This window comes from Passer domesticus, chromosome 1 (genome assembly GCF_036417665.1).
Source record: "Passer domesticus isolate bPasDom1 chromosome 1, bPasDom1.hap1, whole genome shotgun sequence".
NCBI lineage: Eukaryota > Metazoa > Chordata > Aves > Passeriformes > Passeridae > Passer > Passer domesticus.
Window position 1 is genome coordinate 119,198,611 of NC_087474.1, and position 27,855 is coordinate 119,226,465.

The 27,855-nt window shown below is 43.1% G+C and overlaps 1 protein-coding gene across 24 annotated transcripts in view; it reads left to right on the forward strand.

Moving 5' to 3' along the window:
• DTNA (dystrobrevin alpha) overlaps positions 1–27,855 on the forward strand; it is a 233,019-nt gene that overhangs the window by 192,134 nt on the left and 13,030 nt on the right. For 16 of the 24 annotated variants that reach the window (XM_064385449.1, XM_064385378.1, XM_064385398.1 and 13 more), the window contains 8 exons: positions 9,857–9,944; positions 12,403–12,500; positions 13,878–13,991; positions 17,211–17,307; positions 22,558–22,717; positions 25,954–26,043; positions 26,552–26,720; positions 27,416–27,548. In XM_064385449.1, the coding sequence (XP_064241519.1) occupies positions 9,857–9,944; positions 12,403–12,500; positions 13,878–13,991; positions 17,211–17,307; positions 22,558–22,717; positions 25,954–26,043; positions 26,552–26,720; positions 27,416–27,548 (949 nt within the window). The other 8 variants (XM_064385361.1, XM_064385535.1, XM_064385440.1 and 5 more) reach the window with 3 other exon arrangements.

The following is a 27,855-nucleotide window of genomic DNA, read 5'->3' on the forward strand; positions in this document are numbered from 1 at the left end:
CCCAAGTTTCTACCTGGTGGGGTCGCTTACCTGTGGTGCGGAGAAGCTCTGAATTATAGGCGGGCCAATCATCGGCTACAAAAGGAATTCCTACTAGACATGTGGAAAGTGGGTTATCAACGCTCCCCATGGATAAACACATGTTATCCTGTTTTAATGTTCTTGCTAAGGTTACCCAGACATTATGGCTCGGCTGTGGGCCGATCCAACCGACGGCACATGGCACGGTGAGGAACATCCAGGCAGCAGTGAGGACAGCGCCAACGGAGATATTTTTCATCTTTGGGCAGGAATGGGGCTTCTGATAGGGAATATAAGCAAAACTTGTTATTTTTATGGTAGGAGGGGAGGGTTAGGGTTCCTTTCTTGTTCCTTTCTTCTGTTCCTTCCACCTCCCCCCTTTTATTTTTAGTTTTGTTTTTTTTTTTTGTTTTTTTTTCTATGATGCTAAGGGTGGGGGAGTGGGTAAAAGTTAGAGGCTTTTGGTAAGGGTTGATAAAAGGGATAATAGGGTTTTTAGGGTAAAAAGGGTAATAACATCTAATTCAAAGAACAGTTTTGTTTTCAGGCTGTGCCTGGTCTAGGGCTTGATGCCACAGAATGTTGTTTAGCTTTCTGGTTTGTCTGCTGCTGTGTGATGGGACAGTCGTCTCCTCCACCTGTGGATGTTTGGCGACGTCTTCGTCTCCAGGCCGAGCTGGTCTGGTTTTGAGGAGGTCTTGTGTTTGACTCAGGAGGATTCTTGTCACTGCTTGTAGAAGTGGTATTTGCAGTGCCTAGGTATGGTTTTATGTTTTTCCCTGGGTACCATCTTGGACCAGATGGTAGCAGAACACACGCGTATCTTCTTCCCCACGTGATGAGTTCGAAAGGTCCAGAGACTTTATGTGTTTCTGGATCCTTCACCAGCACAGGTGGTTTCTCTGCGAGCTTTGCTTGGGTGGTATTTGCAAAGTGGCGAAATATGGGTGGATCAGGTTCTGAGGTTGTACAGTTCAGGAAGTTGATGACATAGAGAGCCTTGCAAAGTCTTTCAACTGGAGAGGTGATTTTTGTTCCTCTCTGTTGCTGATTGAGGACTCTTTTGAGAGTTTGGTGTGTCCTTTCCACGATGGATTGTCCTGTGGGGTTTGCAGGTATACCTGTCTTGTGTTGTATTCCCCACTCACTGAAGAACTCTTTTAACTTACGAGAGGTATAGGCAGGTCCATTGTCTGTTTTGATCCCCTTTGGTACTCCCAGGGTTGCAAATGCGAGGAGAAAATGTTTTATGGTGTGCTGCGCAGTTTCTCCTGTATGTGTTGATGCAAATACTGCTCCTGAGAACGTATCAACCGATACATGCACGTACTTTGACCTTCCAAAAGGTGCAAAGTGGGTTACATCTGTCTGCCACAGCTGGCAGCTGTTTAAACCTCGGGGATTGACTCCCGTCCCCATGGATGGTATCTGGTAGTTTTGACAGTTCGGGCATGTGGCAACAATAGCTTTGGCCTGATCTTTTGAAAGCTTGAACATTCTGATAAGGGCAGGCACATTTTGATGAAAAAATGAGTGTGACAACTTTGCCTGGGCAAAGATGTTAGGGACATTAGCAGTCTCTATTGCCATGGCTAAGGTGTCTGCTTTCCTGTTCCCTTCTGCAATGAAACCTGGGAGGTCAGTGTGTGACCTCACATGCATTATATAGTAAGGTTGTTTTCTGTGGGAAATTAAGCGTGTTAATGTGGAAATCAATTGGTATAACTTTGGATTGGAAACCTCTTTGAGAAGAGCATGTTCTGCTCTCATAGCTATGCCAGCAACATAAGCTGAATCTGTGACCAGATTAAAAGGTTCGTCTTTGAATTTCTCAAAGGCTCTGACAACAGCTGCTAACTCTGCAATCTGTGGAGATCCCTCCACTATTTTTATGTTAGATTCCCAATTTTGGGCCTTAGGGTCCCTCCATGTCATTACCGACTTGTGGGATGACCCTGAGCCATCTGTAAAGACAGTTAGAGCTTTGAGAGGTGTCCTACTTTGGACTAATTTTGGAGTCAGATGAAATGTCACGTCACGATTAAAAAGCTTATGTTTTGGGATATGCACTGAAATTTGGCCTGTATAGCTATCTAAGGCATACTGGAGACTCTCATTGGTCTGGAGCAAATGTTCCAGGTCCCCAGTGGTCATTGGCAAATATATGCATGTGAACTCACACCCTGCAAGGGAACGGAGGCGAGTTCTAGCCTTTTTTATTAAATGTGCCATAATTTCTTGGAAGGTGGTAATGGTTTTTGTGGGTTGGTTATTTGTAAAGATCCACTCCAGGATTAGTAGAGGGTCTCGAAGTTGAGTGTCCCATTGAAAAATCAGTCCATAGAACCTAGGTGCTTTTCCCAGAATGACGAACTGGAAAGGCAGGCTGGGCTCGAAGCGATGGGCTTTGCGTGAAGACAGGGCTTCCTGGACCTTGGTGATGGCATCTCGGGCCTCTGGTGTTAGAGTGCATGGAGAGTCCAGATTCTCCTTGCCCCGGAGAAGGCTGAACAGTGGAGCGAGGTCCTCTGTTGTAATTCCTAGCAGTGGACGTACCCAGTTGATGGATCCGCACAGACTGTGTAAGTCTCTCAGGGTTTTTGGGTCGTCTCGGATGGTGAGCTGCTGGGGTACGATGGTCCGTTCCCGGATCTGGAGTCCAAGGTAAGTCCATGGATTGGTGTACTGTATTTTGTCCTCACGGATCTCAAATCCTGCCTTTTCTATGGTTTCAATAGTCTTTTTAACTGCTTTGTCCAAGTACGTTTTTTCTGGTGCACAGACCAGAATATCGTCCATATAGTGATGGATGATCGCACCTGGGAATAGGTCCCGAACAGGAGACAGGATGTGAGCAACATACCACTGGCATATACTTGGACTGCACTTTAGTCCTTGTGGAAGAAAACACCAATGATATCTCTTGAGTGGAGCCTCTCTGTTAAGAGAGGGAACGGAGAAGGCAAACCGTGGAGCGTCCTGGGGATGCAGCGGGATGCTGAAGAAACAGTCTTTAATGTCAATAATAGCAAGTGTCCAGTCTCTAGGCAGCATCGATGGTGAGGGCAGGCCAGGCTGAAGGGGACCCATGTCCTCGATGACCTCGTTGATTTTTCGAAGATCGTGGAGGAGCCTCCACCTGTCCGTTCCAGGCTTTTGTAGTACGAAGACTGGAGAATTCCAAGGGCTGGTGGTCTCTACGATGTGGCCTTTGGCGAGTTGTTCATCCACAAGGGCGTGTAGTGCGCGCAGTTTGACTTTAGAGAGGGGCCACTGCTCGATCCAGATCGGGTCATGGTATTTCCAGGTGAGACGAGGAGTGTCTGGCAGTGCGCGCTCCTCAGTGGCCCCAATTAGAAATCCGGACTGGGAATACGTAGGGAGGCTCCCCACTGACATAAAATGTCCCGTCCATACAAGGTGATGGGGGCCCTTACCACAAATGGGCGGATGGTAGCCAACTTGCCTTCAGGCCCTTCGACGAGGATGTTGTTCTTGCTCCGCATGGAAACTGTAGCTCCACCGATCCCTGTGATCATGCCTGCCACAGGTTGTAGCTCCCAGTGTGCTGGCCATTCAGAGCGGGCGATGATGGTCACGTCTGCACCGGTGTCCAGCATCCCTGGTAGGTGGAACTTCTCTCCTCTGCAGGTAAGACCGCACTCGATGACAGGCTTACTCGGTCCCACAACTTGTATCCACATTGCTGTGGGGTTGAGAGGAAGCTGTTCCCTGTGATTCTTAGGGAGTAGAAAGGCCTGTGCAAATGGGGTACCCTTTGGAAGAAAATATGGTAAGTCTGTGCAGTACACCTGGACAAAGATTTCTTGTCCCGGGTGCACTGTTTGTACTTCTGGAACAACAAATATTTCCTTTGGGCTATGGAGAGAATCACCTATAATTAGAATGTTAGAAGGACGTCCTTTTGGCCCACGTTTGCCTGTGGGAACACGATAAACATTGTTATTTTTAAAGTCAATGGACAGTGCAGTTACCAGCTGACGGCGCGTTCCCTTTGGTATTGCTCCGTGTGTTGGATCCTCCTCATGTGGTCTGGAATCTGCTGGGATGGTGCGTGACCGGGTCTGGGTGGCCTTTGATTTGGTGTCCTTGCGTGGGGCCCCACCACGCTCCGATGGAAGTTTCCCGGACGCGGCTGATAGTACTGCTGATTCTGGGGCCTTTGGTGGAAATTGCGAGGGTACCTGGGAGGTGACCTCTCTGGACAGTCCTTTATAAAATGTCCAAAATCTCCGCAGTGGTAGCAGCGGACCTGATCTTTAGAAGCTATTACTGCATATGCACTAGAAACTCCTTCTGCAACACCCTTAGTTACTGCTTGGGCCACTGTGTCTTCAGTGGACAGGTGGCGTGTGCAGCTTTCCAGCATTTGCTCTATGGTAGGTTCTGTGTCTAAGGGTAAGGCTCTCAGAATTGTTTTACATTTTTCATTCGCATTACTCATGGCAAGTTTACACAACAGTTCTTTTCTTGCCTCTGCGCTCTCTATTTGTTTTTCCAGAGCATCCTTAATTCTATCCACAAATTTGATAAAGCTTTCATCTATTCCTTGTTTGATAGTAGAAAAATGTTGGGTAGGGGTAGAATCATCTGGGGTGAGAAGTAAGGAGGTTTTTGCTGCTATAGCCACGTCTTGTAATGTTGCCTTAGGTAAAGTATCAGCTTGGTCAGAGGGTTTCTGCAAATCCCCTTCACCAGCCAGCTGTTCGAGTGTAAAATTTGGCTTATCAGCATCTGCAGCATAGTTATCTGATAATGTTTTTAATTGCTTTTTCCAATGCCTTTCCCAAAGCATGTACTCGGCGGGAGAAAGGAGGCACTGGGCAATATTTTTAATATCGTGGGGTGCCAGAACATGTGCTGAGAACGTAGCTTCTAGGAAATTTCTAAAAATATGTGAACTTCTACCATGTTCTGTGGCTGTATTTCTTAATTGCACAAGTTCTTTATTTGTAATAGGTTCCCATGTCTTTCTATTAGTGGCACCTCCTTTTTTTCCCTTCTTATATTCTACTGGAAAGGCAGTAATTCTCTGAGCTAATTGCCAGTCCCCTGCCTGTGTGGCTTCCATTTTTATTTTTGCCCAAGGATCTACATATTCTATTTCCAAATCAGAATCGCTGTCACTGCTGTCATCAGATGACGAGAAGTGAGAGCTATCAGGCCTTGCCTTATGTTTCTTATGGCTGGCTGGAGCTGCATTTGGCAGAGGTGCCTGTGGCTGGACCGGGTATAAGGCAGCACATGGCAGGACGTGGCTACACGTGGCACATGGCGGGGTGGCCGTGCAATGCGTGATACAGCAGGCACAGGACTGGGGGGCGTGGGCAGGGGGGGCAGAACTGAGGGAAGTCTGGGGGGTCCCGACCGGGGGCTGCGGAGCGTGGGTGTGGGGTTGCGCAGCGAGGGTATGGGGGCAGGGGGGGTGCGGGATGTAGGAGGCGGCGGGACTGAGGGAGGGTGCGGCGGGCACGATTCCGGCGGCAGGCAAAAGCGCGGTGGTGGGGAGGGGCGCGGGTACCCAGGCGGGCTGATCCGGTGCCCCAGCAGGGATGATGCCGGGGGCAGGGAAAGACGCGATGGTAGCGGGGGGGGCGAGGGCGGGGGAGGGAGTGGGGGCGGGCGCGGCAGGGAGAGGAGGGACGGCAAGGGGGGTGGGGGTGGCCCCAGTAGGGTCGGGGGGAGCAGGGGGAGGGGTGGGGTTTGGGTCAGTCCCGGCGGGAACTGGCGCAGATGCTCTCAGAGATAACACAGAGCAAGGAGGCGCGCAGGATGTGGCTCCCGAGGGGAAGGCGGGGGGGAGGAGGGGGTGGGCAGGGGCCGTGGGCGCCCTGGGGTCGGGGGGTTGCGGCGCAGATGGCGGGACACTAGGACCCAGCGAAGTGATGGAATCCAGGGTGGAGGGGCTGTTATCTCCTCCATTAGCATTTGAAATAGGCGCTTCTGTTTCGTTCGACAGAAGTTAGCCCTGAGGTTAAAATTTTTTTGTTAGTTTTTTCTACAGCTTTAGTAACAGCGTGGAAGATAGGTAAAAACTGGGTTACAGAAAAGTCTTGGTTAGTTTGAAACTTATATATCGTGGTCCCAATTGTATCCCAAAAGGAGTCTAAGGTAATAGTCTGTGTATTAGTATCTGGGAAGTGGCAGAGAATCCATTTTATAAAACGTTTCAGGTTAGTTTTTGAAAGGTTACCTTTAGAAAAAGAAAAGTTGTTAGAAGATAGGATTTCTAGGATTAGGGAATATAAATCTCTCTCGTTCTGGGATCGTTTACTAAGCTTTGATCCCATGTTTCAGTTCCCGCCAGCAGAAAAAAGAGAAAAAAAAAAGAAAAAACCCAAAAAAAAAGGACCCAAGGAAAAATATTTTTTGCGCGCAAGAGAGGCTGTGTTAAACTTACACTTTTCAGCCTGTTGTGGGTCAAAGTTCTGCTGGGGGTCGTCTGCTCGTCAGCCTCCGCGGACACTCGCGTGCCCAGGTGTCGGGGTGCGGGTCGGCTGACCTCCTGTTCAGAAGAGTCCTTCTAAAACGGAGAGCTTCTCCTTCCAGGATCTCTGGCGAGCGGAGGCAGTGACAATTTCACGAAGAAATGCTGCTCCTCTGAAATGCCAGGTCCGGCATTCAGTTCCGCGGCCAGGCTATCACGGCGGTTCAGATGTCGGCCCAGGGGCCCCTCGCTGTTCGGGCGTCGCTGTTCGGGTGCCAGCTATGGCCCCCCGGGGCAGAAGCCCAGCGGGGAGGCCGGTTGTCCAGGATAGCTCAACGAGGGTCCAGGATCGCCCAGCGGGGGGTTCAGGCAGCCCAGGCAGCTATAGTGATTTGCAGCTCAGCTCTTTAGTGATTTCAGCTCTTTCAGCATGCCTGGGGCCGTCACCCTGGGTATCGCCGCAGCAGACGCAGAGAGAGAGGAGCAGCGCTGTATGGGTTCCGCAGGGTTCTTTATTGGGGTCCCCGCGAAGGTTCCAGGGACAGCTCTCCTCTGCCGAACCGGGCAGAGCTAGGGGTTTTTATACCTTACAGGGGGATTGAAAACTGTCCAATAGTAAGGGTCAGGGGAAAGTGACCTATGAATGTACAGAGAGATAACAGGGTCCGAAAGGCGGAAGAGGGGGTCTTCTAATGCCTTAGTCATGCTGACTTTGGTATTTCCTAGCTCAGGCTTCTGACCTCCAGGGCCTTGCAGGCCTTGTGCCTGCTACAGTCACTAATGAAGAAGCAGTGATTTTTAGAAAAGAAGGAACAACAGTAGGACATTTGTACGCAAAATGTCCAGTTTCTCTCAACAGGATGCCTGAATCATTCCCCTGGGGTCCCAAATTCTGCACACACATTCATAGTATTTTAAACCTTTTTGTGTACGATTGTCTTACTGTATCACTGTATTTCTGGTTTTCTGTGAAGTTGGTGAAGTAAAACAGAACTGAATTATGAATCTGAGAACTCTGAGACATAAAATTCTTGGCAGTTGAGGGTAATGCTGCTGTGCAAACTTCTGTGCTTAATGGTCACATAGAATAATGGTCACATGGTATATTCCAGAAGTCCATTTATCTCAGACATTGAAATTTAATTTTCAAGGCTTTGGGGCTAGTGATTTGCAGCACCCATAGACTAAATTTGACACATTGCTACATCTATTTTATGACATCCACCCACACATAAATATATATCAAAGGTATTAAATACAAGTAAGCCACAAGTAAGTCATACAAGTGGCTTGGTTAATTCAATAAAGCAGTTGTCTTAGGTGTTAGCTCACATCTCAGAACTCTGGTGCAGATTGGGTTATGCCAACAAGTGGAACCATAATCCATTTTTCCAAGATGGATGTGGCTGCACATTGCCATAAAAAGGAGAATTGATGCTGAATGCTTGCTGTTTTCACAACCATCTGTTAGGATGCCATGTTTTAGTCATTATGGTAAAATTAAAAATTTATTAAACTGTCATAAAAGTAACCATTTTTACCCAGTTTACATAATTTTATGTGTCTGCAAGAGTTGCTCACTCCTTTCTTTCTGTGGGTGACATATTAGTACAGTAAGCACGAGTATGTAAGAAGCAGAACTGTATAAATTTAGAAAAATGTTTTAGCTTTGGTCTTTCCCAAAGGTATATCAGTTACCCCACCAGAATCTCAGTAAGCATAAAATTAGGCTGTATATGTAACAAAATAAACATAACCAAAACCAAAAAGTCAGTGGTCATCTACCACCAGAAGTCTTACATGCAGTCTGCAGCACAAGTTTTATTTACACAGAACCTCTCTGTGTCTCAGTTTTCAGAGCTTTACTGTTTTTCTAAACTTCTTGTTTGTGGTCTCACAGGTTATTATCACAATGAGAAAAAGATGATGTTTGTTTCTTGTCTCTTGCATCACTAAGCTGTAGCAAATCCACATGACACCCAGCTTTAGTTTCATGATCAGTGAATATCAACCACTGCTCATCTTTCACACATAACTTTTAAATCCCAGTGGATTTAATCAGGCCAAACAACACATATGCACTGTAGTTCCCTGAAGGACATGGGGATGTGAACTCACTGAGAAGTTTTAGAGAAATATTTCTTTTAAATATATCAGTTCTTCAAAAGCAGAGCTTTTGGTACAAGTGCAGTTTTCCTCTGAAAGGCTTTTCAAGTTCAAGGTACAATTTCTGGGGAAAAAATCAGAATAAAATCCCATGCCCAGACTCTTCGTTTGCCAGCAACCAGTTACATGCCCAGAAGAGCCCCTGGGCAGGGAGGTTTGTTCCTGTTTCCCTTCAGACAAAAACCATTATAGAGTAGCCAAAGGATAAGAAAAGAGGCCAGACTTGCCTCTGTCTGGGAAAGTCTACAGGCAGCCTTGTATTCCATGTGGCAATTCCGCATTCCTCTCACTGCTTCTTAGGGACTTCATTTTTTTTCTCTCTTATGTATACTAAAAGTAATGCACTATAGGATTCTAAAGCCCAGGATTATCCAGGGTCAACAAAGTCCTTTTCAGATTTCTGGTTTTGTTAGTTTTTGATGTTCATCTGCAAAATTCTTAATGTTTAGAAATATTGAAAGTCCTCACTATATTACCTTTTTCCTGATCATCTGACTAAATAATAGCTTCCTTTTAAAATAAGGACAGTTGGAAAAGCATTAGCCTGAGAGAAATATTTGCATTTTATATTCTTGGGGGAGAGAAAATAATAAGGTGCAATATTTTAGAGGAATTCAGCATATTTGCTGTTTAGTTTTTTAACTTGTTGATCACAGTCATGTGACACTGTGAAATCTTGCTCCCAAATAGCAAGAAATCAAGAATAAAAGAGAAAGCCTGATTATTAATTCCTAGGTCAATGATCCATGAGATCTTGGTAAGTGACTTGAAAAACTATCCTAAACACTGTTTTCTGGTAAAAATATGATGACAAAGCTTCTAAAGTTTTTCTCAACAAACACCAAGGCTTCTGACCAAAAAGTAGTCTTCCAGGTGATATGACAAAGCTGAATTGTAAAATAAATACTGACTGATGGTCCTAACCACCTCCTGACCCTTTTGGGGCAGAGTGGTCTGGAAGCTGCATCCTGTACAACTTTTACTGTGGGCTACAGAGCGCTGCTGTTTTCTCCCTAAGGGAAGGTACTGCCCAGCCCCTTAGAGCTGATCTTTCTAAGGAAATTCTCTCCCTTTTGCTCAATTAACATCAGCTGTTCCTAATTTGGTGACGGTTTGCTCCTTTGTTCTGACATGTGGGGGTGTGAGGTGGTGGCTGGCTGAGGCAGAGGGTGTTTTTGCCATGTATGAACCTGTCTTCCCATTTTCCCCTCCCCTGAGCAGCGTCCTTGACAGTGCAAGTCGGCTGGATGAAGAACACAAGCTGATCGCCAGGTACGCAGCAAGGCTGGCAGCAGAAACTTCTTCATCAGTAAGTGTTTTAATTCAAGGAAGGTACTTTCCTTCTGTCTTGTTCCAGGGGCTTGGCAAGATCAGGGAAATTACATCTGACAGTCTAATGATTAATGGATTATTTTTCCCTACTCGTTTCATCAGAGGCTGTTATGCTTTAATAATAACATTTTTATGCAGTCCATTGAATCCAAAGAATCCACATACTAATGCATATAATCTATATACTAATGCAGTGGCATTTAAATAATTGCATCAAAGGGGGCCTGACATCTTGAACTCAGGAAAGACTATAGAATATTGTCTGGACTAGCTTTGGTTAAAGGTTAATGATTTACTGCATTGGAAAAATGGGGTGGTGAATCCATTTTACTCTCTAGCTCGAATATCACAGCCACTAGGCCCTTAAGTACTAAGGATATTAAAGAATGTTCTTCAGCAGGATGACTGTAATGACCCCCTGCATTAGCCCTGGCTCCCATTTTCATTTCAGAGCAATGATTATTCTGCTCTCTGTGTCCAAAGATAGAAGGTGATGACAGACTAAAACCTTACTAACTGCATTCAAGAACAAGAGAGAATGAAGCAGGAACCTTATCAAAGTATATAAAATTCTAAATGGTACATAAAAGGTCAGCCTAGCTACTTTTTTTCAATCTCAGACCATTTGATAGAACAAGGGTCCATGAATGATGGTTAAGTGAAAAGCAGCAGGTCTGGAGTGCCCAGAAACATTTTCACACTGAGATTTTCACACTGTGGGGTCAATTGAAAGGGTGAAATTGGGCACCACACATTGTGTAAAGACACTAAGTCACATTCAGACCACATGAAGATGGGCCTGCTGCCCCATGCAGATGTCATGGAGATTTCACACTACCTGCAGCTGCCTGGGAGGAGAGGGGTGCTCCTGTTCTGCCAGTCCAGCCCAAATCAATAATTTCCAGACATGTGACACAGTGTTTCGAATTTAAGGCAACCTGTAGATGACTGTCTTATTTCTGAAAGGCAGTAATTCTTTATGGGAACATGATTTCCCATTAATAATGTCTCTGGTTAAAAGTCAGTCAGCATCAGTTCCATATAACATGTGTCCTTGATGTAGGGAAAAATGGTGTAAGCAGAGCTGACTTGAAGGAAAATACTGAATTTTTCATTGCCATCCATCTTTGCTTTTTGAACAAAAGAGACAGAAGGAAAAGAGGAGGTTTCTATAAAGAGAAATCTTTACAAGCACAAGAGTGATGCCCAGTAGGGGCAGTGGAAATTTTTAAGGCTTTGCTGATAGTCGTTCTGGATTTTAAGGAACTGAATATATTGATAACAGTGGGCATTCAAGATAAAGATCCTGCTTCCTCCTGTATGGGTGATGACATCCACCAGTGTGTATCAGTTTTTTATGCACTGTTCTGCTTTCCTGCGGTTGATGTGTTAATGGGAAAATGTATCCATAGCAGAAAAGATAGTAAGTGGTTACAGGGGGAAACATACTGTCCTTTTCCTACAGACAGTCCTAACCTTTGTTAGGCTATTGAAATATATCTTCGTTCTTTTTGAGGATTCACCTCCTGGCAGGGAAGATGGCTGACATCAAGTAAAATAACACTCCAGAGTTACACTTCACAGGGCTTTTTGTGGTGAGGAGCCCACATATCACAGCAGTAACTCAACAGAGTATTTTTAAATACCTGATTCTTTTTGGGTTGTAGTTAGAAATAAATAGGTATCTTTCATTGTTGTGAAACTTCTAAATGTCCTGTGTTGTCATTGTTGCAATACTGAAATACAGGAGTGTGAACAAGGAAAACAAGGACTGATTATTGCTGATGAACATGCAAAAAAGGGATAGTCCAATGAAGCTGTAGTGAGCACTGCCTAGTTTGGTGAGAGACAAATTATCATATAATTTTATTGGTGGAAAAAAAGATTTTGCTGTACCTGAAGGACTGGGGAAAGAGGTTTCCTAAAGTATCATGAGAGCAGATAGGAAAACTTGGCCAAATGGGCCATACAGCCAGACTGAGAACTGAGCACTTCTTTCAAACTGAAAGTAAAACTGCTTTCAAGAGAGTGAAGCATCACTGCTCTGGAAACACATCCTGTTCTTTCTGGAGGCAGACGCTGGTTTTTGCTTCAGTGTGCTCCTCTTGTCTGTAGCATCAATATCAAGAGCCACATTACAGCAACTGCCTGCAGCAGTGTCATTGCCTTTTATGATTGGTTCAGAGGAAGCTGCATGAGAAAGCAGTGACTGACAGGATGGTAAACACAGAGTCTTATTTACTCTAGCACTTACTCTGCTTTTACTAGCAATGGTTCCATACTGGTATGAGCATAACATGAATGTTCTTTTTTTAGTGTAGGCAAGCTTGGTACTGCACTTTCTGTAAACAGATTTCATAGAACAGATCTGTGTTGAACTCATGGTGCATGCTGGCTATTCCTCTTTCAATGCAGCCTTCTCTGTTTTACAACAGCAGCCGAGTCAGCAGAGAGGGGCATCAGATATCTCCTTCACCATTGATGCCAACAAGCAGCAAAGGCAGCTGATTGCAGAGCTTGAAAATAAAAACCGGTAAGGATCCACTAAGTACCTGGTTTGCTTCAGTCCCATATGTTACATATGTGTTTGTTTCTTGGCATTTTTTAGCACCTATACTTTTACAATGTGCGCAGGCACATACATCTTCCCCTACAAAAAAACAGCAAAGAAACATCCATAAAATAGGATAAAGGCTCTGAAATCCATAGCCATACCATGTTTTCAGAAGTGTACTGTCCAATGACACGATATAATCATGGGTACTTTACTGTTTGCAGCTGCTGTTTGTTAAGAGTTGGTTTTTTTTAAAATCTGTCCTGTTTCAAAACCGGATTAACTTTCTGTTGGATTCTCTGTAGCACTATAACATGAAATGATAACAGGATCAGTCACACTTGTAATGTTATGCTCCCCTGCTTTTATTCAGGAAAAGATGATTAAAGCTTTTCAGAACACAGTCTGCCTGGGAGAGGTTAGCAGGAAGATTAGCAGCCAGTTAGGCTGCTGATCAAATGAGACAGGAGGTGCAGATGTGACTGAGACTGAGAGAGAGTGTCCAGGAGAAATAGGCCGGCCGGCCCAAAAGAGGAGTGATGCCTGTTTGTTAACAGCAGAGAACCTGGCCCTGGGTACCAGACTGCCTGATGCCGTGAAATGTATGGTAGCAGAGCTCTGCTTTTAGTGCTGGACCATAAAACAGAGGCTAGCCCAGACCAGATGGTTTCCTATTCCAAACTTTGCACTGCCTTCTGTCACCGTGTAATGAGCACCACCAGCTCCAGTCTCGATTTGCCTTTCATAGTTCGAGGCTGCCTCCTGACCGTCTGCTTGCAGCACATTGTGAAGAAGAGACAAAATTCACAGAGGTTTCAACCTTCTGCTGCGAAGCTTTGTATTAGCCTTTTGACAGCACTCCAGGGCTCACAAGCCAGTCGTAGCAAGTCTTATTAAAGTGCTTTTCTGTGAATTGTCAGCTGCTCTCACATCTCTGCTTCCATTAAAACTATTTTAAAGGGCTAAATATTTTCTCTGACACTCCACAATGTCCACAAAGGTTACTTCAATTTTTTTTTTAAGTTCATGAGGTGGTGGAAGTGTTCATGGTGAAGAATTACAAGGGAGCAGGTCTGTCAAGCATGGAGCTATTTTATGTCTACCTGTGTTTTTTGGGGGGTTTTGAAGAATGGTTTCCCTTTATGACAAAATCCTAAAAGTTTATTCAGAAAATATCCAGAAGCCTCTCCCATTGCTGAGGGCTTCTTTGGTTGTCTGCAAACAAGTCATTTTACTTACATCTTCGCTGATTAAAAGCTAAATACAGTCATACTTTTTCACCTCTTGCAATGTCCAGGGAACTGCTTTTGTGGAAAATAACTTACTTATGGTCTTCTGTTTATTTTCCTCCCCAAGAGAAATCCTGCAGGAGATCCAGAGGCTGCGACTTGAGCATGAGCAAGCATCTCAGCCCACACCAGAGAAGGCCCAACAAAATCCCACTCTCCTTGCAGAGCTCCGGCTCCTGAGGTAAGCTCACAGCAGCAAAACCTCTGGCCTTGACAGGGGCCAACCAGTCATTCTCAGTAAGAGAAGAAATAAAAGATAAGCCTGGCTTATGGTTTTGGAGGCTTTTTAAAGTAAGTCAGCCGATGCGTATTTTTTATCCATTTTTGGTGCAGTCTGTTGTCCTAGAAGTAATTAAGCTTATGCTTTAAACTGCATGCATTAGAAATCTCACGTTACTCCTCTACATTAAATTAAGCATATGCATTAGTATTTGCAGAGTTAGACCCTTAGGTCATTTGGAACAGGTCCCCACAGCCTGGTCCAAATGCCATTAATTAAATGGGAAAAAATGTTCAGAACAAATGCCTTTACGAAGATTTCTAGTTTGTGCTAAAGAAAATAGAGAACTACAGGAAAATACAGCCAGAATTAGATGTTAATCTTTGGAAATTTCCCCCATGTGTTGAACTCCAAGGAGAGGTCAGTTCTCTTCATAGTGCAAAACCAGGCTGCAGAATGATCCTCCTTGTCACATGGGGAGTGAAGAGTAATGTCATCTGCAGCTGCTGAAGATTAGAGGATCCTTCCTTCAGTCATCCCACCAAGCTAAAAACATTAATATGGATGTGACTGCATGTTAGTTATGACACTTTACATGGATTTGCTAATTTCCATGTATATCACATTGAAGAAGTACAATTGTCATTGGCCCAGATCCTTAGGCTTCCTGGAAGTCCTGAAGTTCATGTAGTGAGAGCCAGACAGAGAATCCAATAAGGACTATTCAAAATGCTCTGTATGAATAGAGAAGAGAGTGTAAGCACTTTCTTTCCAGTGAAACAATGCTAGATTGCTCTGCCCCCTGACTAATGAACATTTTTTGCCACTTAGCCGCTCCTCACACAACTAATATTTTAGTGGTCTGATGCATATCCAAAGGAAATTAGTAGGAAACTGTGCTAAATTTTTTTCTTTACAAATACTTGATAGTTTTATTATGGTGTTTTCCACACAAAAATATTTTTCTGACTTGCAAATCATTTTTTGGCTTTCCAATCTAAATTAGCTTCTTTATTTCTATGAGTGATTTTGATGTGTAATTACTTCTAGAGATGTACAGTGGGACATTGTGTGAGGCATATAATACTGACTGTCATGAAAATGTGTACACTGTAAAATATACCAATAATGTAGCTCTTGTCCATCAAACTGAAAGTCCATTTTCAGCAGGTTTAGGAAATCAGCTTTCTATGTAGTTGACTAATAAAATTCATTATACTTTTAAAAAAGGAATGATTGTGAGTGTTAGCAGGCTGGCTACTTAGCTTTTCCCTCTTTTCAATTTTGATAGACATATTAAAGCATAATCCCCTTATTTTAATTTCTTGATATGTGATGTCCTTAGGGCAGTGATACTGAATTCCTCACCTATACCTTCCCTGATTTAATATGCAGTGTGAGAATCAGAAAATAACTTCTAATCTCTGTGTCTGAACTGCTTTGCATTCCTTCTGAAATGTTCACCGTTTGAAAGGCAAAAGTCTTGACTTGAGGAATTTTGACACCATCTCGAATTCCTATACAGTTAAGGTAGCATAAGGCTGTTCTTATGTGTAAAACAGCAGGACTCAGGGTAGCAGCCCTGATTTATGTCTGTTACCCTGCTGATTTTTCAGGCTTGAAGCACTTAGGGCTGTGGAGCAATTTAGTTCACATTATAGTAAGAAAAGCTGGAATCTGGAAACCATGTTGTGGGTACCTGTCCCACCATCTTTCACAAGCTGCTGTAGTGTGGCACTCACTGAAACAAGGTCCTGAACACAGCATTCCTTCACATTACCAGTACTGTCTTGGAGACAGGTTGGAAAACCCCTTACTTCCAAGAATTTGCTCTGGAGTACAGCAGGAGAAAACCCTCAGAGGAGTAGTCTGTACAGTGCACACTGCTTAGCTCCTCTTTCCCTGTGGAATGCATCTAAAGCCCAGCAGAGCTCTGTGCTAGGACCTGCCACTTCGAATTACCCAGACCTTATTTTTATTAAATAATAAACTCTGCTGCCTTTGTACAGTTCATAGCACTTCCAACCATTACCTGTCCGGAAAAGAAAAGCCAGCACAGGTGATTTGTAGTGGGAAATAGATCAATCCTTCAGAAGAGTAAATGCAACCTGGCAGTGTTACTATATGATCCTACTATATAGGTGAGGGATAGCACACATGGGCAGTCCTGTAGAAATCAATGTTGACTATATCTGTAGTTGCTCACTTACAAGGAAGGCTCAAAATCAGAGTTTCATATTGCCCTAAATACAGGAAATCTACTTAAGCCTTGTTGGTTCCAGTGCTTTTCCATTTAGGATTAAATTGTCATATTTTGTATGTAGTACAAGGCTAACAACGTAGTGTTTGTATGTTATTTGCAATGCAGTAGAATATAAAATACATGCATATTTTTCAGTAGTAATGTTGATTATATCATAACTTCCATAATGCAACAATTTTATTTTGTTTGTAGGTGGAAACTTCCCACAATTTAGTGGTTTAACATGTGCAAGTGCTGTTCCACCATCCTGTGCAGTGGAGCTGTGCAGAATCAAAGCTGTTCAGATTTATGGGAGCACAGAGAGACTGTCACACTTGGAGTGGCTCAGTATTCCCACTGTCACGCAACCAGCACTGGACTCTGAGTGCAAAGAATTTCAAGCAGTTATATCTGTACTATGTGATAGTCTTCCTCTTGCTTTCAGGGGAAAAAAATAGAAACAAAACCAGATTACTGTGGGTTTTTGTCTGAATTTCTGAACTCTCTTAGCTTCTCTCATATCTCTCTGTGTTCAGTGCCCCTGCTGTAATTTCCTGTCCTTCAGGGCATGGCTTTAATTTCTCCTGACAGCTAGTGAGGTTATTGACTAGAGTTCCAAAGCTAAAATTGCCAGGCATTTGCACAAGGGAATATAACAGAAGCTTGTTTGAACCTCATTTGTTCTTTGAAGAAGGGTCTGTGTCAGTGTCTGTCTTTTCCCTAATCACTATTTAGTCCTATGAGGGTTCCCAGTGAGCGGGAACTCCCTAGCCTTCATGTAGCCACATTTCTAAACCCTGTGCTGAATTCATACTGTGTTTGCTTTCCTGTGGTCTGTAGGCATGTGTCCCCATAGTAAAGCTGGCAAAATTATGCACTTAAAAGCTGTTGCTGCTGCTGTGAGGGGTAAGCTCTGATCAGGTCTCCTTGTTTCTCAGACAGCGGAAGGATGAGCTGGAACAGAGGATGTCTGCTCTCCAGGAAAGCCGAAGGGAGCTGATGGTTCAGTTAGAAGGCCTCATGAAACTGCTGAAGGTAAGGAACTCCACCTGGTACTACCAAGGAAAACACAAAGTAAAGCAAGAGGGAGGAGAGTAACCACAGAATTCTGCAGAACCTGACTGTTTCTACCCACACCGTTTGGCTGTGTTTCCCTCCCTTTTTGTGTTTTACCTTGGTCTTTTAATTCAGGGGTTTCAGATGATGTTGTTCCTGTAGCAGCACTGCATCATCATTGTCACCTGCTGCTAGGAGAAGTAAGAAAAAGAAAAGAAACTGACACATAAAAAAAGTTAACTATTAGCTGTAAAGGAAGAAAATACCTCAGTACTGTACGCTATTATTCACTGCAGGTGACAGTATAGAATCACTAGGCTAGTTCCTTTAACTTTGCTCTGAAGTTAAAGTTTCTTTAATTTATTCAGTTGCTGGTTCTGTCGGATGAGTCATTTGACAACCACACCTACCTCTCTCAGCTCAGAGGTGCTTTCCCTACAACACTTGTTTCATTTTCACGGATGCAGAAGGAGGCCCTTGTTAAAGAGATGAAACATGTCTCAACAGAGGAGTTCAGTTAAGAACCAAGATATCAAAAAGCATATGCATTTTTAAAGACAGGCTAGATGGAAGATGTGTTTTTATTTGCAGCCTTATTTTACCTCATGTGCTTCAGGACAGATGATGCCACAAATTCACATTGGAAGAAAGCTCCCTGAGTAGCTCAGGAGTCTGTTTTGTTGTTGTCTATGGCAGCTCAAGTGATAGGATGGAAATTCTGTGCAACTTGGGTCAAATATGACTCAGATAAGAGCAGAAGGAATTTCACTGAAACCCATTTAGCAACATGCCTCCATTTAGATGCACCATGCATCCATTTAGATCCATTTGCATCAAAGGATGAGTTTGTCACTTGCCCCTCCTCAGACACAGGCTTTTCGGCCACAATGCACAAATTGGTGGCACCTCAGCAGCAGAACCCACTGAAGAGCGAGCAGATTTTTGGGAGCTGGAAGTAGGCAGGATACTTTTTGTTCTACTCATGAAATGTCACAGTGCCACAACCAGCAGTCAAGACTGCTGGCTGTTAGTAACTGCCTGGACAAAGAAAATTTGGGGTAGAAAATGACAGCAGCTTTCTGCACACTTTGCACTATTCTGGTGTTTCAAAGTATGCAGAGGTGGGACCTTGACTTGATCTCCTATCTTCAACTATCTTGAGTGCACCTTTAACCCTGTGCTCCAAATTTGGCTTTGTTTTTTGTTCTTTGCTTACATCTCATGTGCTGATTGTCTTTTTCTTTAGGAAGAAGAATTGAAACAGGTAGCAAGTTACCTTCTCTTTGGATGCCTCACTAACTCCTAAGTGTGATTGTGTTCCTGTGATTTGTGTTACTTCCTTTGCTTGAGAAGTGTGTGTGTGTGTGTGTGTTATTTTGACCAAAATTAATATTTTGCAGTTCTTTCCCACATTAGTGTCTTGGAGCAATTTTCACAATGAAACATCTTAGCACTCTAGAAAGTGAGTCACGGCTACAAGGAATCTTCCTCACTCCTCTAAGTTAAAACATGTGAGGCATAGGAACCACACCTCAAATGTAGTGGCACCAACCTAGAATATGAATTAAATAGATAAGATTTTGAAAATGTAATGAGAAATTTTGTACTTTCAAGAAAAACATAACTGAGCTTAAATTAGACAAGGGCAGTGAATTTGAAAGGTCATTTTATTCAGAAAAAGTCAGGGCATATTGTGCACATCTTTAAAAGTTGGCACTGATGCTAATAGCCCCATGAGTCTCCAGAGAAATAAATGTTTTCTGCAGCCTAGATCAAAACAGAGGAAGATTTACATTAATAATAGTAAATTTTGGAAGATTTAATTGGTTTTGAGCTTTTCAGTATTGTAATGGATCTTGGAAATATATTAGGCTTTAAAAAAAAGGCACTTTTCAGATAGCAGTCTGATTTATGAGTTCAATAAAAGTGTTTCATTTTAACAAAACACACTTCCTCCTGCTTTCATCAGCAGAAGTGCAGTCACACGTCTGATGTGTTCTGTCTGTGATACAGCATGCAGAGTTTGTAGGTAATGCTCATCTTCATAAAACCAGCATTTGGCTCATTTTTGTAGAGTTGCACTCAAAAAATCAAATCTGACCAAATACCATCTCTATGTAAGGGCTGTCTTTTTTCATTCTGAAGATCTGTTTGCAAAAGAGAAGCTTCCAGCGTGACAGGAGTTACCTTATCATATAAAATGTTCCTGGACAGTGTAAGTGAAAGCACATTTTCAGGCTGCTATGAGGTATTTTTATGGTTTTTTTCTTTCCAAGAGTAATAGCCTCACTGAATACCAGGTGATGATGCTAAAGAATTACTCTCACCATTTCCATTTAATGATCCCCATTATGCTATGCCATTTCATGATCTGTTGAGAGAAACAGGATTAAATTAATTTCTGGAGGAATTCAATTGGAATGAGCAGCCTGGCTATTCATCTAATGCTTATGAATTATCTATTTCTACATTGCCCTTCCTTGAGAAAGGATAATGAGTTCTTCACATCCCTGTCGTTTGATGAGGCTGTGCAGTTTCCCCATATGTCATCCCAGTTCAGTCCCAGCAGAGGGAGCAATGGGCTAAACCTCCTGTAAAGCCGGTTTTCATTTCCAGCATTTTATGCTAAGCATGCATGACACTTTATAGTGGGGAAATTTTCCTGTCTAGCAAGAGTTAACTTAAAAGCTGTAGCAATTTGCCTAGGGTTGGTGAATTAAATAAAATACCTGAAAATATTCCTGGGAGGCATGAGAACACTGATAGCTGCAACCAAGTACTACACAAAAGCTGAAGCCATCCAAATATCCACAGTGGCTGTGGTAGCTCCCCTTTCAGCATACTTTAATCCTTAGCTGGTAGAGCTGTCAAGGTTTGAGAGCAATTCAGTGCTTGTCTTCTCTGCTGACCTTACCAAGAAGTTAAGAGTGGCTGTCATAGCAGATTTCAGACTATTAGGTCCAGCCTTTAAAAACCACAATTCTCCTGATAACCACTAAGCAGGAGTCCAATCCTAATACCGCTTCATTCCCACAAACCTGGGCTGAGATGGATCTAAACGAGTAAAATAGATTGAATTTTCACCTCTCTGAAATCAGGCATTCCCTAATATCCTCCCATTTTAACTTGCTGTTCAGCAGTTCTGTCTCATACTGCCCAAATAGTATAAAAAGTGAGGAGTTTTTTCCTGGACAAGGAACTCTGAATGCTTCATCTTCCTGTGCTTCCCAGACATTCTGTGTTTATCATAAACACAAGACCCCAGTCATAGCTGCAGAGCAGATAGAGGGTAAGCACTGGTTGTGCAGCACTTTCCACATCTCTTAAGGGAAAATTCCAGCCTAGAAGTACTGATGGGCATCTGTTATTTTTAGTAAATAAAATGCCTATTCTGAAGTTCATTCCTGAATATGACTTGATGGCAGGAAGCAAATTTTGTCCTTTTTTTCCTTGTGTTTCTCTGAAAGTTCCCACTGTTGTTGGTGTTCCCAGAACAGAGATCAAAGGCAAAAGGGAGCTACGGAAAAAGGCAAGGGAAAAAGGGCACTTGTCTTTCAGAGAGCTGAGAACCAAAAATTCCTCAGCAAATGTGTTTGAGTGAGGATGAAATGTGCTCCGTCAGGGCATGAAAGAAGAAAGCTGGAGGTCCTGGGTGCCCTGCCTGATGTGCAGGGGTTATGGCTCACAAGGATCTTGGAACATCTCCAAGTTGCTCTGGGCTCTTCCACTGGAGGACTAAATACCTCCATTTCTGCTGGAGCTGGTATAGATGATTCTAGAAACAGGAGAGCATCTGGCTTTTATATATTCAATTTGCCTTTTCCATCCATCATGTAAATGTTCCAAAACCAATAATTAAAGAAATTATAAGTATTAAATCCTCCATTCTTCCATCAGTAATGTGCTTATTTCTCATAAAATTAATTTACCCTTGATGGCTTTCAGGTGATAATGTCTCTTAGAAAGGGGTGATAGGATAAAAGAAAAAATAGCTTAATATTCTGTTACATTATTTATGGTCCAGGTCAGGAATTTGTAAAAGTCTCAAGAACAATGCTGCACTCAACCTGCAATGGCTTGCACTTCTCTTTCTCAGAATATATTTGCCAAACATAATCAGAGCTGCAGCGGCAACCAATACAAAAGTCAAAATAAATTCCATGGGAAGAATTAAGAAATCCTCCTGTATTTTTAAAATAAAGCTAAGATAAGGGAAACACCACCTCTTCAGTCACTTTTGACTGAAAACAACCAGGAGCTTGTGTTGCAGTTCCCCTTTAAAAGCACTCAAGCCACCTCCATCCTTGGCATCTGCTAAACACTGGGTTTCAAAAGCTTATGTGCAGTTTGGTGTGGGTTCCAGCATTAGTTTTTTCTTACATGGATGCACATTCCCAGGACTTTGAAACAGAGGGTGAGAAGAGTGCTATGTCTCTTGATATCATTCACCTAGCTTCATTAGTAAAAATTACAATTTTTTTTTAAGTCTGCTTGAATTTCAGCTAAGTGATCCTAACTGTGAGGTGCTAACAGCATGACATTTATATGACTGGTGTTAAAACATTTTCACTTCCAGCAGCTGAACCCATGGCAGGAATTTATATTGCCCTATCCCCACAGTGTTTTGGGAGTGTCTGAGTATGTGGAGCAGATAATTTAATAGTGGCTTAAACAGTTCTCTAGCTCCAAATAAAAAGCAGAAATGTGTGTTATTTATTGCAAGTGTCAGACTTTATGTGACTGAGAGGTTGCATGTACCATGAACTTGTCCTGCAGGCAGGGGTAGGGCAGGGCTCTGCTGGAAGGGGCTGCTCCAGTCCCTTGCCCAGGCTGAAAGCCAGGCTGGTGCCAGCAGCTTTCCCCTTCTCACAGCCAGAATGGGTTACAGTTTAGCAGACATGCATGTGAACTGGGGGAGTGAGAGGGGAGAGGGTAGAGAGCTCTGTAGTGTGGTCTTTATTAACTTGGAATTTTTTTTAATTTAGCTGCCTGACATTTTCCCATGCTTAGAGGAAGTCAGATCTTGACTCATATTTTCCTACTTACTGCTTCTCTACACAGAAGCCTTGCTGTCAACTAACAACTGACTTTGGTTTATTTCTTCTAGCAAAATTAACATTACCCAACTCATCTACAAAGAGCACGATGACTTTAAGCTGAGGGATGGGTGACCAGGACAGCAGGCAGGCTCTTGCAAAGCCCCTGTTTAACCCCTTGATTGTTTTGCAGACGCAGGGGGCATGCTCCCCACGCTCCTCGCCCAGCCACACCATCAGCCGGCCTATTCCCATGCCCATCAGGTCTGCCTCTGCCTGCTCCACCCCGACCCACGCACCTCAGGACTCTCTGACCGGGGTGGGAGGAGATGTGCAGGAAGCCTTTGCACAAAGTAAGTCTCATTAACAGCTTGTCTGAGGCACCTGGAGACTGAGGAATCATTATTTCTTGTGGTTACTGACTTTGTGTACTTGAGCTTCTGAGTTGCATGCAATGAAACAAAAAAAACCCAAAATACATCTGTGACAACTGCATTTTGCCATTGAAAATCAACTTTGTCAGCCATTAAAGCAAGATGTCAAAGCAAGCAGGTAAGCAGAAACTGGACAATGATGCCAATTAATGGAGCTTGGGGTAAGAAGGAATTTTGATGCAAGAGGGTGAGAGCAGTTATCACTGCTCTGTTAAACAGAAAAATTGCTATTGACCTCAGCAGGCATTGTCAGTGTGTTTTAAATAAAGACTTTGCTAGAAGTAAATGATACAATCGTAGAATTAGTTCAGGTGGAAAGGGCTTTTGTAAGTCACTGTGTCCTTCTGCCCCAAGAAAGAGGGCTTCAAAGTGAGATCAAGCCATTCAGGACCTTTACCAGCTGAGTTCTGGATGGCTCCTTGAAGGAGTGTAGGGGGATGCCCCCAATGAGAGAGGGACAAACTAGCCTTTGTCTCCCAAAAAAGGAAGGAAGCCCAGAAGTTTCTCCCAACGATCAGGTGAAAAGACACCTTATAGGACCCCAGAGACTTCACTAAAACCTTGGGGTCACCTAATTGGATGAGAGCCAAAAGATCCCGCCTGGGCCATAAGGTAGAAAAAGAGAGAACAAAAGAGCCACGAAGCTTTTGTGAAGGTGTTTTACCAGGAGCAGACCTCTGTACCTGGATCGGATTTTCTGTTTATTGTTTTTCCTTTTATTAAACCTTTTTGTTTCTAACACTGCAGCAGAAGCCATCCTGCTCATTATTTGCCTCCAAAGGTAATAGCCAAGCTATCCTTAGTGTATTAAGTTCCCTTTTAAAGGCTCATAAAACCCTGGCCCGACAAAACAGAACTTAATAGCTCCTGTCACTCATTTTTTCTGTTGTAGTGTTTCACCATCCTTATTGTGTAAATTCCTTGTCCTTCTATCTGATTGGAGCATCCCTAGATGCAACTTGTGACTGTTGTCCCTTGTCTTTTTGCTTTGGGCCTGAGAAGGGTCCAGTTAGACTAGAAAGGTATCAAGTCTGAAAGTCTAGGTGAACCCTTTCCTTGCATTTCCAGAAAACTGTCATCGCCTTCTCACTCTTTTTTCAAGTAAGAATAAATTTTAAAGTGTTTTGAGTTTCTCATGCCACAAATTAAATTATTGTGTTGAATAACACAGAAAGTGAGTAGTCCGTGTTATATAATTGAGGAAATATTCCTTATTTTTTCAATCTGCTCTCTCTCAAATATTTGCAATTCCACGATCTCAATAAGTTTTTTTCCCCCTTTGCCCAGCACAAATTAAACATAAGTTTAAATGTAAGCTCAGAAGTTCCTCTGCTACAGTGGGAGCGTGCTTCTTCTCAGGAACCCAGTTTAGCCCTCTCATGCACCCTTCCCCTTGATTTTCCTGTGAATTGTGTCTGTGTGTATTTTTGGACAAGGTTGAGTCTGTAATGCAGTCAAGAACTTTCTCCTAAAGCACTGGTCAATTCAAGTATTGAACATAGGCGTAATTCCTGGTCCCAACAGAACGTGTTGCTGCTAATCTCATTTTCTGTGGCAAAAGAAAAGCAGGCAATATGTTTTCCTTTTTCTCTGCTATGAGAAAAATCAAGACAGGCAAAAATATGGAGCCCTAGCTCTTATGCTGTTATGGGACAGCTTCTTCTAGAGTTAAGAGTAAGATAAATAATATAGTGGCCACAATAAAATATCCATAAACAATGCTAAGTCTCCCTCAGGCAAATGCATTTTAAGTGTAAAAACATGTTCTGTTTAAGACGAAAAGCAATATAAGAAGTTATGTGATCACATTTTAAAACTGCTGCATTTGATAAATACCTAGGTTTGTGTCATTATTTACTGTAAGCTCTAGATAGGAAGGTCAAACCCAAAGAACTTGAAGCCAGCATTCTGTCACATCTTGACATATGACTTTGTGAGGGGGGTTGGGCTGAGATTTTATGGCTCCATTCTCTGCTGCACCAACAGAGATCTGTCTATATACACATAATGCAGACAAGCCATGGTTAAAGAATATTTTCTCTTCATTTTTTCCGTTTCTCTTTCACAGCATTTCCAATAGTTCAGAGGCATAAATTTGGGAAGACTTTAGAGAGGGAGTGGTTGTCTGTGTGTGTGTAAGAGAGTTTAACTACAGTAATTTACATTCCAGTAACTATTTGCTAATGGATACATTAAAAAAAAAACCTCTTCAGGATCTGAGAAAATTTTTTAAATGTATTGGTTTGCATTCAGCAGTTTTAAAAAATCTACAGTAGCTAGTTCCTGTAATTATTCCATTTGGAAGACTAGTGATTCTGTGGAATATATTGATTATTCAGCTATTCAACAATAGTATCTGTGTTTGGGATTTGAGGGAGTTAAGCACACGTTACCCACAGACCCCTCCTAAGGAAGGAGTATTCTGCAGCTCACAAGAATCTCTCATGATTGATGGTTATGGGAATATTGCCAGGTTCAGCAGGGAAACACTTCTAGATGCATTATTAGAAAGAGTTTAAAAGCAGCCTGGGGCTGTTTAGAGAGGCAGTAGAGCTTCCTTTATTAAAAAAAAACAAGGGGGGCCTGGGTGGGGAGAGAGACAGAGAAAGTAAATTATAGAATATACAAGAAAGTCCTTGAGCTACAGGAGAGGCTGAGAGGGAGCAGAGAAGAGAAATCCATATAGTCTTGATGAGGGATGAGGTCAAGTGTGTTTCTTCAACATTTGCCATAATTATCTGGCAAATATCTGGCAATAATGGTGTCATTAAACTGAGCTGTGGGAACTTAGAGAAAACACTTCATTTCTTCCCTCCTCCCCCACAGGCACTGTAAATGAGTTCACGCTGGATTTAATCTTCCAGGCCTGGTCTGCTGGTGTCACCACACAAATGCAAGCTTGATGGCAATGAATAATCTCCACATATCTGGCATTGTGATTAAATGAAGCATGAGGATAGGCTTCTGCTTTTGCATACAGCATAAGTAAATGAGGCCATTCTGCAGAGAACTCCTCTGCACGTGCCCCTCACAAGGACTTTGGTACCCTGAATTATCACAGTGACAGCTTTCAGCGGGGTCAAAACTGCTTTCAACAGTAAGACATATGTTGTGTGAATAATAGTAACATGTGCTTTGTCCATCTCTTGCTTCAGGTGCAAGACGAAACTTAAGAAATGATTTGCTGGTGGCAGCAGATTCAATCACCAACACCATGTCTTCTTTGGTAAAAGAACTAAATTCTGGTGAGTGAGGCTTACAAGGGGGAATAGTCACCACAGTGACAATTTCACGTTTGTATGAAAAAAGTGGGTGGTAGGAAGATACATGTCTTCAAAGCTTTTTATGCTTTTGTTAAAAAAAATCCTTAAGTAACAGCTTCTGGAACTCAGCAGTTCTAAAGAGATGGATGTAGAGATGCAGCTGGATACAGTGAAAAATTTGTCTGTGATTCCACATGGAGTGGAATTTCACTCTTTAGAAATTAGATTTAGCATAGATCATACAGGACCTGTTGTAAAATGCAGTCTGTAGTATTATCTACCATTAAAATATCCTACCTAATAACTGAGATAAGCAAAAGTTCAATATTTGGTCCAAGAAGAAAACTATAAGCTTTGCCAATATAAGTAAAATAATATGCTTTTAATCACTATGAGAAGGTGGCATTCTTGGTTGGAAAGGCAAAGAAGTGCTTAAAGAAATAGGCACGTGTACTTTTGTGGAAGTTAAATGGGACATTTTGCTTCACAGAAGTGGGCAGCGAGACAGAGAGCAATGTGGATTCTGAGTTTGGCCGGGCTCATTTTGATGATCTGGTTCCATCCCCCACGTCTGAGAAGGCTTTCCTGGCGCAAATCCACGCCCGGAAGCCAGGGTACATCCACAGCGCTGCTGCCACCGGCTCCATCCGCAGTGACATGTGGGTACCTGCCTGACACCCCTTCCTGATCTCATTCTTCTTCCTCTGAAAACAGTGTGCAGCACACAGTATTTCCTCTCCCTCTCAGTTGTTTTGGGGAAAAAAAAGCATAAATCCAAGTGAGGACTGCTTCATGGTTACATAGTAGTGGGCTCTGTAAACAATAAAGCCTCAGGAGTGAGCTGTCTCACATCCAGCCTGGAACACTCAGGCAGCATGGAGGCTCTGGGACAGCAGTTTTCCTAAACATGCCCTGCAGTCCTATTCCCTGTTTATCCAGACTAAGGGACCTGTTGGGGCTCACTTGGAAAAGGAGAAATGTGTAAATGGAAAAGACAGAATGCAATCAATTGATGAACAAACAGATTGACTTTTTGAACCTTTTGAACCTTTTTTTCAGAGGCAGTAGGCATCTTTCTAGTTATTTTTAGTTTATCCTCTTTGTATGAAGTTATTGAGTACTTTTGTTACTCATTTCCTTAGGGGAGTGCCTTCAGCAGAATATGCCCTTTGGTGTACTTCATGAGAAAGGAAAATAACAGAAATGTTCTCCACTGCCAGGAAAATACTAACTAGTGGAGCATGTGGTTAGACTAAAAGTATCCCACAGTCCTCATAGATTACAATAAAGGGAAGTTTTATTGACTCTGAATGTCATTCATCTGAGGAGTCTATTTATTAATAATTGTCTTTAGGGTTACAGAAGATGGAGACCCTTATGTCAGAGCAGATGATGAAAACTACGAGAATGACTCTGTCCGCCAGCTGGAGAATGAACTGAAAATGGAGGAGTACCTGAAGCAGAAGCTGCAGGATGAGGCGTACCAGGTGGGAGAAGGACACCAACTGCCCATGTTTCTCCATAAGTGAGAAAGTTTGATGGCCCTTAGGTGCCCAGGGCCATCTAACCAATCCTGGGCTCTGGGGTGTGATCTCTTCTGGGTTATCAGAGGAGCCACATTCCAAAAACTGCTGCCACCCTTACACAGACACACATGCCTTCAGCCTTTGTGGATATTCAAGAAGACCAGACTGCCTGAGGCACACAGCAGTGGTCCATAAGGGTACCAGGGAACCAGGTGGGACAGAACTGCCTCTGAGATTGTTCTCTGCCCATGCCTACCAAGTCACTTAG